The sequence below is a fragment of the Chiloscyllium punctatum genome, chromosome 11 (genome assembly GCF_047496795.1).
Source record: "Chiloscyllium punctatum isolate Juve2018m chromosome 11, sChiPun1.3, whole genome shotgun sequence".
Classification (NCBI taxonomy): Eukaryota; Metazoa; Chordata; class Chondrichthyes; order Orectolobiformes; family Hemiscylliidae; genus Chiloscyllium; species Chiloscyllium punctatum.
In genome coordinates this window covers 26,944,142-26,957,493 of record NC_092749.1, presented here as the reverse complement: position 1 = coordinate 26,957,493, position 13,352 = coordinate 26,944,142, and the positions used below count along the sequence as shown (strand labels likewise).

Here is a 13,352-nt window from a genome sequence, read left to right as displayed (position 1 = left end):
AAAACTATGAATAACTAAGACAAATTATGTTGAAGCAATCTGCTTCATTAATTCAGATACCTATAATGAAGGATCTAAAGATGTATAATTAAATCTTAGAAATTTACAGGAGAGAGCAGAAATAGCCTCTTCACACAGAATTGTAAAGTTTGGAATTCATCATTAAGGTTAGTGCTAAGAAAAGAATATAATGTCAATGTTTAAGATTTGATTGAGTAAATGGGTGAAGGCGTAGGGAAGGAGTATAAAGTTGTGTATGCTGTGATGAAAGAAGAAAGAATGTTTACGTTATCTTGTTTGGAAATTGGAAACTTATCAGAAGACTGAGTAGTGGTAGGTTCATGGAGAATGTTGGGTCATAGAAACTGGGAAGACAAAAGATAAATATAAATTCTGTGCGAAAACATAGACTATGAAAAGTACATTGTGGAACTAATTAAAGGAGCCCTTGGAGTGGTGAAAATGTTTTAGTTTTCCTAAGTGTTGTGAACAAATACAGCTGCTAAGTGATATCCTTCATGATTTTCAGCAACTTGATTCATTAATTCAATTAGCTACATTAGTTAACAGTTTGAAAAGTTTAAATTCACATCTGTGAGTAATTTCAGTAAACTTTCTCTGCTCACAGAAATAGTGGAATGTTGACTATTCTGTATGCTAGTGTATAAAATGGATTTAATGCAGGGTGGTGTTTATGCATGAATATAAAATAACATGAAGGGCATGCTAACTCACAATTATTTTCTTCTCGAGGAACAGAACATCTGAGAGTGCTATAGGAAATATTTTAAAATTCCATAGAAACATTCACAAATGTTTGACTTGAGGATCTGTGATACCTGATTGATTCTTTTCAAATTAAGGTGAACCGCTGGAAGTTTGGTAGTCTTTTATCACATTTCTGTACATTATATTTTGCTATAACTGTATCAAAGTGTTAGAAAGTATCTATCATTTTCCTGAAGCTCCAGAAGAACTAGGTCTAGACATTGGCTTTTTGATTTTGGGAACCTGCTCCCCCAATTAAGTATTGAAAAGAGTGAAGATTTTTAGTTCCTTCTGCAAACTGCAGTCCCTAGCTACAGACTCCATCCTTCCCAGGCAACAGTCTAAGATTCAGTCAATCTGTTTGTACCCTTGGTGTCACATTTGATCCAGAAGATGAGCTTTTGACCTCATATTCTTATAATTAGTAAGACTGCCTATTTCCAGCTCCATAACTTTACCTAATTTTCCCTAAGAAGTTCAGGTCATCTGCTGCTGAATCTCTTATTCATTTGTAATTGTTCTTATATTTTGTTTTAGTTCTTTGGTAGCACAGAACTTGAATATTGTTGAATAGTGTTGCATCTTACACTGAATAGAGATGAGAATGTCAAATTTCAAAGCATCAACAATTTATATTAAATGAAGGGTGTTGATTGGTTGGCAAGTTAAATCTGATTAGTCGAGGGACTGCCATGGAGAAAGCACTGGGGATGTATTGTTCCCTGTCATTTTATTTAATTCAAAAGAAATGCAATGCTTGGATATATTCATTTTTCCTACAGAAGGGCATGTTCCTGCAGATATATATGTGAAGTTTCTTACAAGAGGAAATGAGCTACCCTGTGAGCCCAAACATCTATCTTAAAATGGTGTCAGTGTAACTCTTGAAGCACTCAGGATTGTTCAGCAAGTGCTATCTAATGACTGAATCACAATTTAACATTTAGCATTGAGTTTTGCAAGTACTAAACTTTACACCATAGTTGCAGAAAGATTGATTTCTCCATGTGGGAGCCTCTACATTAGAGGGTGGAATTGCAGAATGAGGGATGACATATTTATGACGAAGGTGAAGAGAATTTCTTCTCTGAGGATAGTGATTCTTTGGAATTCCTCACCACAGAGGGCTCTCGTGACTGAGGTACAGATTTTTAAACAGTAAGAAAATCAAGGATCAAGAGAAAAGCAGGAAAGTGAAGTTGAGGATTATTAGATCCGCCACAATCTCATTGAATGGTGGAGCAGACTTGATCAACTGATTGGTCTGCATCTGCTCCAATGTTTTACAGGCAGGTACAAGTCAATAGGTACAAGCCTATTGCAGACAATCAAAGTAGTGTGCTTTTTAACATCTTTTGCCAGTTGTTGGGATGTGCAGCCTACACACCTGGCATGTACTGGCACTTACTTTTATATGCCACCTTACCCATTTGTGTGATAGCAAAATATCTCTTTGATTTGAAACAAACAATTCATTAGTGCAAAATATCACTTGTGTTGCTACCACACAGCAGCAATGTGAACTGCTTTACCTGTTGCTCAAATTTTTGTGATTACTTCCCTTCCAGAGCATTTTGAGGCAAGATTGGAAACTATTCAGGTCTAAAACTGCCAACCTTAGGCCGTTTTTATGACTACAGTCAGTTCTTCTATAACACAATGGTTGTGTTCCAATGCAACCTTGCATAATAGAAGAATCACGCTATAGAAACAGCACTTAAAGTGTTGGTGCTGTAATCACTGTAAGATTGTCTGGATAGCAATCAGGATGACAAAATCTTGGCTGATCTTGCCCTCCTTATGTGGGTGCTCAAGTTAATTCTATCAGTCACAGCACCTTCTTTGGTGAGGTCAGATTATGTAACACAGATTTGGAATTGAATTAAGCACCTTCATTATCTGCATCCAGTACATTTGATGAACTATTAACAGAGATATCCAAATTGAACACCGGAAATGTATATAGCAATTTTAATATAATTCTTTGCAGAACCAGCCAGCCCAGGACCTGACTCTGATATGCCCATGGAAGTAGATAGCAGTGACATGAACAACGATGGGAGTAGAATGTTGGATGATACTGAAGAGCCGTCCACCTCCGAAGAAAAATTGTACTTTATGGACTCATCTGATCTGGATGGTGACAAAGATGAAGAACCTGTCAGAACAATCAGGTAATACTTTTATTATATGCTACAAGTAACCATCAAAGTGATGAAGGAAATTGTTTTATAGTAAACAGTGAACCTTCTTATACTTAAGATGCTGTATTTACTTAATGGTTGGATCAAGATTAGACCCTTCTACTGACTTACCATCCATCCTTGCAGAATGTTTATTAATTTGATACTATCTTCCTTCTATTGGGATCTTTCTTTCTCACTTACATATCTGTAACTGAAAGCAATTCATTCATTATGATTTGCAGTCATACAAAGATTTTTTTTGTGGTTATTGAGAAGTTTCCAGCTCAGTGGCATTAAAGCACATTTAAAGCACATTTGAGGATTGCTGTTTGATATTATACAATGAGCTGATGATGCAAAATCCAAATCTACTGGGAGGAAGTGAGGGCAGTAGGTTAGGGAGAATTTCTTGAAAATGGAAGAAGGTGATTATAAGTATGGAACAAGATGTGGCAATTCAACCCATCAGGCCTGCATCTTTCACAAACAAATCCTACAATTCATCCTGTCACAAACTCTGCTGAATATTTAAATTTCTAAGGGAGCTACAGAATTTCAAACAAAACTCCCAAACATGGAAATATTTCTGTGGCCCTCCCTGAGGTATTTAAGCAAAGATTAGTTATTTCAGTTCAAAATTTCAACACATGATAAGTTGCTTTCTTCAGGTGGAATGAGTCCACGAGCACAATGTTCAACACACTCTTCAGGTTGTCCGATCATTTCTATCAGTGTTTCCCTTTTAGTTGTCAATCTCATTCTTGTTCAGATATTTTTAAGTTATTTTTAAGAATTTCATCAAAATGCCATTGAATGCCTTTTACTGAAGCTTTCCACAACTGTACAACATGGATGAATGAAGTTAAATCTTTAATTTAATTTCGGCCTTCTAGATATTATACTTGTATGCTTTAGTTCTGTAGATACAGTTGAATTTAATTAACCTGCATATATGTATCCAAGTTGAATTCTTTTTAACTGGTTAAACATCCGGCTCTTTGCTAGTTCATAAGCAGGTTCATGATCACCACATATATTTATGGATATATGATAAAACATTTTATACAAATACAACAGTGATTGTTGTCTGTTTGAGTTGAATGGTTGATACCAGACTGATGCTGCTCTTGTTTATCAGTGTTTTCTTTATGTCCTGTTCCATTTAAAACTGAATTGGGTCAAAATAAATCTTGTGCTATGCAGTTTTGGAAACCAAGATGAATACCCTTGCATTCGTAATTCACCATCTCAATCCTGTATAGTCATTCCTTGTTCAATAACTTGGAACATTTTGTTCTAGTCCTTCAACAAGCAACAATATTCCTCTCATGAGAGTAGTACAGTCTGTCAAGCACACAAAGAGGAAGAGCAGCACAATGGTGAGAGAAGGTTGGATGGTCCACTACACCAGCAAAGACAATCTAGTAAGTACATTTCTTTTGAAACTGTGGAAATTTGCTGAGCTACAGAATTTAGGTCATTGGTAGAGATCAGTTAGAGTCAAAGTAATAGAGATGTACAGCACGGAAACAGACCCTCCGATCCAACTTGTCAATGCCGACCAGATATCCCAACTTCATATAGTCCCACTTCTCACCCGGCCCATATCCCTCCAAACCCTTTCTATTCATGTACCCATCCAGATGCCTTTTAAATGTTGCAATTTACCAGCCTCCATCACTTCCTTTGGCAGCTTATTCCATACATTCACCACCTGCTGCGTGAAAATGTTGCCCCTTAGGTCTCTTTAATATCTTTCCACTCTCACCCTAAACCTATGCTATCTAGTTCTGGACTCCCGCACCCCTTGGAAAAGACTTTGTCTGTTTAACCTATCCATGCCCTTCATGATTTTGTAAACCTCTATAAAGTCACCCCTCAGCCTCCAGCGCTTCAGGGAAAACAGCCCCAGCCTATTCAACCTCACCCTATAGCTCAAATCCTTCAACTCTGGCGACATCCTTGAAAATCTTTTGTGAACCCTTTCAGGTTTCACGACATCCTTCCGATAGGAAGGAGACCAGAATTGCATGCAATATTCCAAAAGTGGCCTAACCAATGTCCTGTACAGCCGCAGCATGACCTCCCAACTCCTGTACTCAATACCCTGACCGATAAAGGAAAGCATACCAGACGCCTTCTTCACTATCCTATCTACCTGCGACTATACTTTTCAAGGAGCTATGAACCTGCACTTCAAGGTCTCTTTGTTCAGCAACACTCCCTATGACCTTACCGTTAATTGTATAAGTCCTGCTAAGATTTACATTCCCAAAATGCAACACCTCACATTTACCTAAATTAAACTCCATCTGCCACTCCTCAGCCCATTAGCCCATCTGATCAAGATCCCGTTGTAATGTAAGGCAATCTTCTTTGCTCTCAACTACACCTCCAATTTTGGTGTCATCTGCAAACTTAGTAACTATATCTCCTCTGTTCACACCCAAATCATTTGTATAAATGATGAAAAGTAGTGAACCCAGCACTGATCCTTGTGGCACCCTATTGGTCACAGGCCTCCAATCCGAAAAGCAACCCTCCACCACCATCCTCTTCCTATATCTTCAAGCCACTACTGTATCCAAATGGCTAGTTTTGCTTGTATTCCATGAGATCTAACCTTTATAACCAGTCTCCCATGGGAACCTTGTCGAATTCCTTACCAAGTCCATATAGATCACATCTACTGCTCTGCCCTCATCAATCCTCTTTGTTACTTCAGAAAAAATCATCCTTAATCAGTCCTTGTCTTTCCAAATACCTGTAAATTCTGTCCCTCAGGATTCCCTCCAACAAAGTGCCCACCATCGACATCAGGCTCACCAGTCTACATTTCCTTGGCTTGTCCCTAACGCCTTTCTTAAATAGTGGTACCCCATTAGTCAACCTCTAGTTTTCCGGCACCTCGCCTGTGACTCTTGATGATACAAACATCCCAGCAAGGGGCCCAGCAATCACTTCTCTAGCTTCCCAAAGAGTTTGAGGGTACACCTAATCAAGTCCTGGGGATTTATCCACTTTTATGGGTTTCAAAACATCCATCACTTTCTCCTTTGTAAAATTGTTTCAAGGCATCCAGCGATTCCTCTTCTGTAAATTAACTGAAAAAAAACAGACTTAAGTAATTTATAACTTTTACTGTTGTGAACAAAAGTGTTCAGCTTGGTCTAAACAGTATAACATGTCATAGTTTATGAACTGAGAAAATGTTGGATATTTACACCATAGAACGGAGGTAGGAATGTTTCTTTTTGTGGCAAGTGAACTTAACATACAGCTGGCAAATGAACCCTAACACTAGTTGTGGAAGAGTGCTCCAAAGCATGGAAGAAGATTATTGTAATCTCGCACATTAGAACACTAGTCCCGCACCTTTGGAACTGGTTTAAATGTATCACACAGAATTGAGATAAAGATTTCTAATAATTTCAGCATTAAAAGATTTTTGCAATATGAATCCAGTCCTTAACACTCGATACTAAAATCACCTGTAATTCGGAGCATCCACAAAAAGAACTGCCTGGTGGAGGAAATGGAAAACATGCCTTACCAGGGCCTGATTGGAACTGGGCGACAGTAGATGAAGTTTTGCTCTATATTTGCCTGTATAATACCTGACCAGTAGTTACTTGTGAATTATCTGCCTTAAATGTCAAGAGATTTATTTTTCATGCCCAAATATCCACAATAAACACGAAACAAATTGCTCTGATCTGACTTGAAAGAAACAATCATCTCCTTCTGAAGAGTGATACAGAAAGCAATTAACAAAGAGCATGCAACCCAGCCCTGATAATACTCTAGGAATTACCACTGTCTACATTCATGAACATTTCATAAGCTTGTTTGATATTGTCTTGTTAGTTATTTTTATTTATGGTAAAGAGAGTAGAGGAGTGCCCAATAAATGCATGAAACATTTGTCCTTGCTTTCACCAGTAATTTCTACTCTTGTTACTTTCTGTACTACATGACTTATTTTTTGATAAGTTCAGAACTGGGTGAATGAGAGGCAGAGAAGCACAGTCCTTTTCTCCTCTACACCCAAGTTCTAATGTAGACCTGACTTAAGGTGAACTTATTTGCAATAATGATCTATAGTAAATGAAAATTTGCGAACTAAATCTCAATGCAACTTTTAAACATAATGAGTTTCTTAGAGCACTGCCATGTATTGTTCAGCCCAACTGATTCAATTTTCTATTCTTGATAAGTTAATTGATAAAAATAGAAATATTTCACTCTGCTCCTTATGTTTCTGCAAAGTTTCTGGCCCCGAATCAAAATTCACACCCAGCAGCTCTCAAAATGGCTTTGGAGATTTTTTAAAATGATATTTTGTTGTGGTTGATCGAGTTGACTTTATTCTGTATCTTGAGGATATCTGGTTTCTGAGTGCTATACTTACTTTTGGCTGTCGCTACCTTATTTGATTTATTATTCCTTGATTTGGGAAAGAAAGAACAAAAGCTATGAGTTGCAGCATTGGCAAGTCTTCTAATCAACGACTATGACAAGACAAAGCAAGTAAGAGAATGAAATGTGCAGTATTTTCCTTTCCATTCCCATCATTGTGAATTGGAATGGACAGCAATAATAGCATGCTCACTAAAGCCTATGTTTAGTTGTTATGTGTTATCTTCTGGTTTGCAGTATGATTTTTTTTGCAAGACTATAAGAAAAAGGAACAAGAGTAGGCCATTCAGCCTCCTGAGTAGGGCCCTTCCATTAAGTAGGATCATGGCTGATCTGATGCTCCTCACTGCTAAAAAAAAAAAATGTGTTGCTGGAAAAGCACAGCAGGTCAGGCAGCATCCAAAAAGCAGGAGAATTGACGTTTCGGGCATAAGCCCTTCTTCACACGCTTTTCCAGCAACACATTTTTCAGCTGACCTGCTGCGCTTTTCCAGCAACACATTTTTCAGCTCTGATCTCCAGCATCTGCAGTCCTCACTTTCTCCTGATGCTCCTCACGCCCATTTTCCTGCTCTTTCCCCAGAACCCTTGATTCTCCTACTGATTAATAATCAATTTGTCTCAGCTTTGAATATACACAAGGATTCTACCCCTACAGTTCTCTGTTGCAAGGAGTTCGAAAGATTCCGAACCCTCTGACATACAAATTTCCTCCTCATTTCAGTCTTAACTTGGCACACCTTAATTCTGAGACAATGCCCTCTGGTTAGGGAGTGTCCCATAATGGGAAACATCCTCAGCATTTACCCTGTTAAGTCCCTTAAACTTGTATTTTTCAATGGGATCTCCTCCAATTTTTCTAAATTCAGTTAGTAGAATGTCAACTTGTTTAACCTTTGCTAATAATACAATCCCTCCACACCAGGAATCATCCAAGTGAACCTTCTCTGATCTGTCTCCAGTGAAATAATATTTTTCCCTTAGGGTAGCAAAACTGCTCACAATACTCCAGATGTGGTCTCACCAACACCTTACACAATTTCAGCAAGACTTCCCTAACACAAATACTCCTTGAAACAAGAGCCAACAATTCATTGGCCTTCCTGATTATGTGCCGCACCTGTGCACTAATTTCCTGTGATTTGTAGATCAGTACCCCAAGTCCCTTTGTGTTGCAGATTTCTGAAGTTTTTCTCCATTTAAATATATTCTTCTTTTGTTCTCCCTTCCAAAATGAGCAACATCATGTTTTCCAACATTGTACTGATTTTTTTTGTCCACTTTAACGCATTAATGTCTTTCCTTTTTTAAAAATTCTTCAAAGTCCTTGAATTAATGAATAGAAGGGTTTCTCTTCAAGTAATGTTCCTTGTGCAGCAGTCTTCAGACTTTACCCGAGGGAGAAATCATTGTACTTGTGTAAGTAGCAAAACAGGAAGTTGGTGAGAATTGGTTCTCTGTTCAAAAAGAAGACACAATCTCCTTTGGAGATTTAAGAAATAAAGAATTTCTAAAGTGACCCTTGCTTATTGAAGCCTATTTACTGAGGCAGTGTGGGCAATCTTCAAAGGACACTGGAAGATTCAAACATGACATGACAAGGAGAAATTAGCCTGCTCGGAAGATAGTAACTTGGGATTGAGGCTTATAAAGCTACTTATCTACCAGTAGTGTGCAGCACAGCAAAAGGATTATGTTAGATAATTCATGAGAAAATATGTTTTCTTTACCTCAATGGACTAGTTGGACCAAAGGGTCTGTTTCTGTGCTATACAATTCTGAATCTATTAGTTGCCTATTGATAATGTTTGATTTCAGTTGATTTTAGTTTATTTGCTACATTAAAAGTTTTAAAACTGAAATCTCCTTTTGATTATTTCCACTAGTTATAAGGGAATTCATCTTTTTAAAAGTTATTGGCCTTGTTGGAGAACATCACAAAATGAAGACATTTTCAAAACTTCAATATAAAACTAAATCTAATTATTAATTTTGACCAAATGCCTGCTTTGATACATTGCATGCTGATTCAGCACACATCTTGTTCCAAATAGTACTGAGTTATCTTTAATGGTACTCACTTTTAAATCTCAATCTACCTCCCAAATAAATAATTATCCAGAGCTTTACTTTTTTTTCTGATTTATAATTAATCAATATAGCGCTATGATGGCAAGTATGTGCAGCTCGGTAAGAAAAATGGCGATGAATGATCAATTCACAGAAACGTCTGCGAATGGTCCAAATGGTCTGCTTCTATACTGTAGGGATTCTGTGATTCTTGATTATGGCTCGTCTTAATCCCTTTTCTCTTTGAAAAAGTGTTATGGTGCCTAAGGAAACCTCTTGGCTCATTGTGTCCTCACCAGCTTTGAGTATTTTAACATCGTGTGAATCTTCTGCTTTTTCTGCATAAATCTGCACATTGTTTCTAATTAAATAATCACTGTTGTCTGCTTGAATTCCTCGACTGAACATGCCTCCACCACACTTCCAGGCAGTACATTCTAGAACTTAAATGCCTGCTGCATGAAAAAGATTTTTCTCCCCTCACATTTGCTTCTTTTGAAAAATGCTTTTAAACTGTGCCATCCAGTCTTCAAGTCATTGAAAAGTAGCAAACGTTTGTCTTCATCTACTCTGTCCAGACTCTTCATGAGTTTAAAAACTTCTCTCCGATAGAATCATAGAGTTGTACAACATGGAAACAGACTACTTTTTCACTACTTTTTAAGGTTATATTTATGGGGTTGACTATGACATGGATACTACTTTTGAGGAGCTGAAATTCATGCCTGTCAAAATTCATACCGTATCATTAGCAGAAGCCGAATTGATCTCTCAATGAATTTTTTAAAATGACAATGAATTACCATAATTCTGGAAGACCTGGAGTGGTGTGGGACAGCTGGTGGACTGGATGCCCGGACAGTGACAGCCAGCGAACTGGAAACCGAAACGGAGTGCGACGGCTAGCAGACTGGAAACCGGAGCAGAGTGGGACATTTCAAGGACTCTAAACCGGAGCAGAGTAGGGTAGCTGACGGACTGGAAACCAGAGCAGAGTGAGACAGCCGACGGACTGGAAACCAGAGCAGAGTGGGACAGCCAGTGGACTGGAAACTGGAGCGGAGTGGGACGGCTGGCACACTGACTCAGAAATGTTGATCTGTTTTCTGTGAAGAACTAGGGTTGATTTTTAGATGATATATATGGGACATTTCAGATTCTTGGCCCAAAAATAGTGGGTTGACTTTTGTGAGATCGACTATTACTCAAGTACATTGTTTTGAATGCAATATGCCACGACAATGTATGTTATTCCAACTTTGGTTAAGATAAAGTTTTTAAAAATTTTCTGTTGTGAAATTTTTGTTCATTGTATGTTATTGTTGATAATAATGTCAGTTTTCATTTTCACAATGTGCCATTTAGGATAAGCATTCATTAAGGTCTCTGGTGAACTCTGTTAGCGCTCACTAAATTATTGTTGAGCATTTTCACTCTCTTGACACAATTTTCACTCTTTATGAATGCTGTTTAAGTGCATTATCCTCTAAGTCTTACAACTGATGTATTTATAGAACTCTGTATGTTGGTTAATAAACACAAAAGGCTTATAGAGAAAATTGATTTGTTAAGAGAGCACAAAGATAGATATTAAATATTAATGTTAAGTATGTCCCCTTGACACACAACTGTTATAGAAAATCTTTAGGGGAATGTAAGGAATATTTTCAAAACTAATTGTTGATATAATCATGACTTTTTCTTTGTAATCCAAATGTCTTCAATCTAAATTTGTGTTTAAAATTTGTTGATAGTTAAAGAATTAAATTTTGCATATTTATTTCTATTAATATGTATCATTACAAATGGCATTTTGATATTAAGTTAAAAATCACACAACACCAGGTTATAGTCCAACAGGTTTAATTGGAAGCACACTAGCTTTCGGAGCGACGCTCCTTCATCAACCTGGTGTTGTGTGATTTTTAACTTTGTACACCCCAGTCCAACACCAGCATCTCCAAATCATTTTGATATTAGATGACATGATTTTTAAGTCAAAGAGCAATATGAACAGGCTTGCCAACCAAAACTAGGCTCATGCTTCTTTTTAATGGTCCTAATATTTTCTTAAAATATAAAATTCATTTATTGTGATTTTGTTTCTTGCAGAGAAAAAGACATTACTGGAGGCTAGACAGCAAGTGCCTTACACTATTTCAGAATGACACTGGAGCCAAGTACTACAAGGTAAGAGCCTGCCATTCAGTCCCATGTCGCACTCAACATGTCATAAGACAAGTATATTGATAAGATTAAGGTAATTGATGGGTGAAATGTATTTTATCATATTATGTCATTTGTTTTATATGAAATGGATGGCTTATTTGATCAGGATTTGTTTACTAAGTAATTTTCTGGCAAAGGCTCTAAAACAGATCTGCTGTGACTGGTAGTAAGGTTTTATACTGCTTGATCTTCTGAAATTATTTTAAGTATCCTGAATAAAGAAATTTTTATGCATTCTGAAGTATGAACCCTGAGAGAGCACCAAACTGTGAAACATTTTGAGAAACCATACATCATGTAAAGCAAAACTTGTTACCCAGTTTATGCCAGAATAGCTGCTTAAAAAGTTAAATTGCTGCATTAGTTATTTGTGTTCATTGGATAAAGAGGATAAAAATCTACTAGGATTTTCATACAGTGGCCTTGAGTGAAATGGGTGAGGTGTGGGGGATATTGGATTGTGTGCTGGTGTTAAGAATGTGGGGGGTGTGTGCGCACAATGAATGAAAACCGGTGTGGTTCACTAATGAAGAGTGACATAGTCAAATAATCCACTGACATTTACCAACCCAATTTGTCTGTGAAGTAGGGACTCCTTTGGAAGCGTTTGCATGTGACAGGGATGGGTTTTGAACCATACCCCAAGGACGAGTTGCTCTCCTCCCGGAAAGGACACGAGAACTTTTGTGGGAACTGAGGAAGCAATACTGAAGTAGCTCCAATGTAATTAGTAAATTGTTTACTTGAGTGCAATTGTGATCAGTCAATGGGAAACATTCAGACGGCATTGATCTTATCAAAAGACTCAGTGGGCTTAGCTGACACAGTTAAATTGAACTTTTATAGGGTAACTTTGATCTTGAAGTATCCTTGAGTGGGCTGAATGTTGTACAGTAGTTTCAAATTAATATGACTTTTTGTATTTGCTACAACTTTAGTGAATGCCTAAGTTTGCTAATTTTTCTGCAGCTTGTCTGTGGTTAGGTAGTCAGTCACTGTTTGCTTCCTCCAGAATTTAAATCAACCTTTTCTTTCAAATAGATTATTTGTTGGCTTTGGTTTATTTTTCTTCATTGTTTATATATATATTTTGAAGTTAATAAAATCCACAGAGTAGGCCTGTAGAATAAATAGTGTGCCTTAGTGTGCTATATGTAGCCATTGGACTAAACCTTTTGGTCTCTTGCAGTGAACCACTTCCTGAAGCATTTCTCCTATGCCAGTTTGCAGGTCACCACTGCTGTTGAGCACACTCCATTTATATTACAGTGCAGTTTATTCGGTCAAATCAGCCTTGAAACTACTGAAAATGCAGTTTGAACATGAGATATTAGAAGAAAGATTCCCTTGGGTGATGCTTCCTGCTGATCATTGTTTTTATAAATTTATAGCTTTTAAAATAAGGTCAAAATGCTAGTCTCCAAACCTTAGATCACCAAGCAATGGGCACAAGATTTGTTTTATGTTTGTTTTTCACATAAAGAATAGTCTATTTCTCATTCTTTGTCTTGAGAAGCTTAGGCTAGACCATTCAATTATATTTTTTATACACTTTTAAGTCACTGCAGCAGATACTAATGACTCAATTGGAATATGTAAGCCAGACTAGGGAACGGGGAAAGTGAGGCATCTGCCCTGAAGGCTATAAATGATTTTTGACTAAGCAGCAAGACTTTTGTG

At 37.4% G+C, this 13,352-nt stretch overlaps 1 protein-coding gene across 5 annotated transcripts in view; it reads left to right on the top strand.

The window, feature by feature from the left end:
* prkd3 (protein kinase D3) overlaps positions 1-13,352 on the top strand; it is a 421,243-nt gene that overhangs the window by 311,195 nt on the left and 96,696 nt on the right. For all 5 annotated transcript variants that reach the window (XM_072580535.1, XM_072580534.1, XM_072580537.1 and 2 more), the window contains 3 exons: positions 2,759-2,942; positions 4,255-4,378; positions 11,556-11,633. In XM_072580535.1, coding sequence (XP_072436636.1) covers positions 2,759-2,942; positions 4,255-4,378; positions 11,556-11,633 — 386 coding nt within the window. The remainder of the gene's footprint in view (positions 1-2,758; positions 2,943-4,254; positions 4,379-11,555; positions 11,634-13,352) is intronic.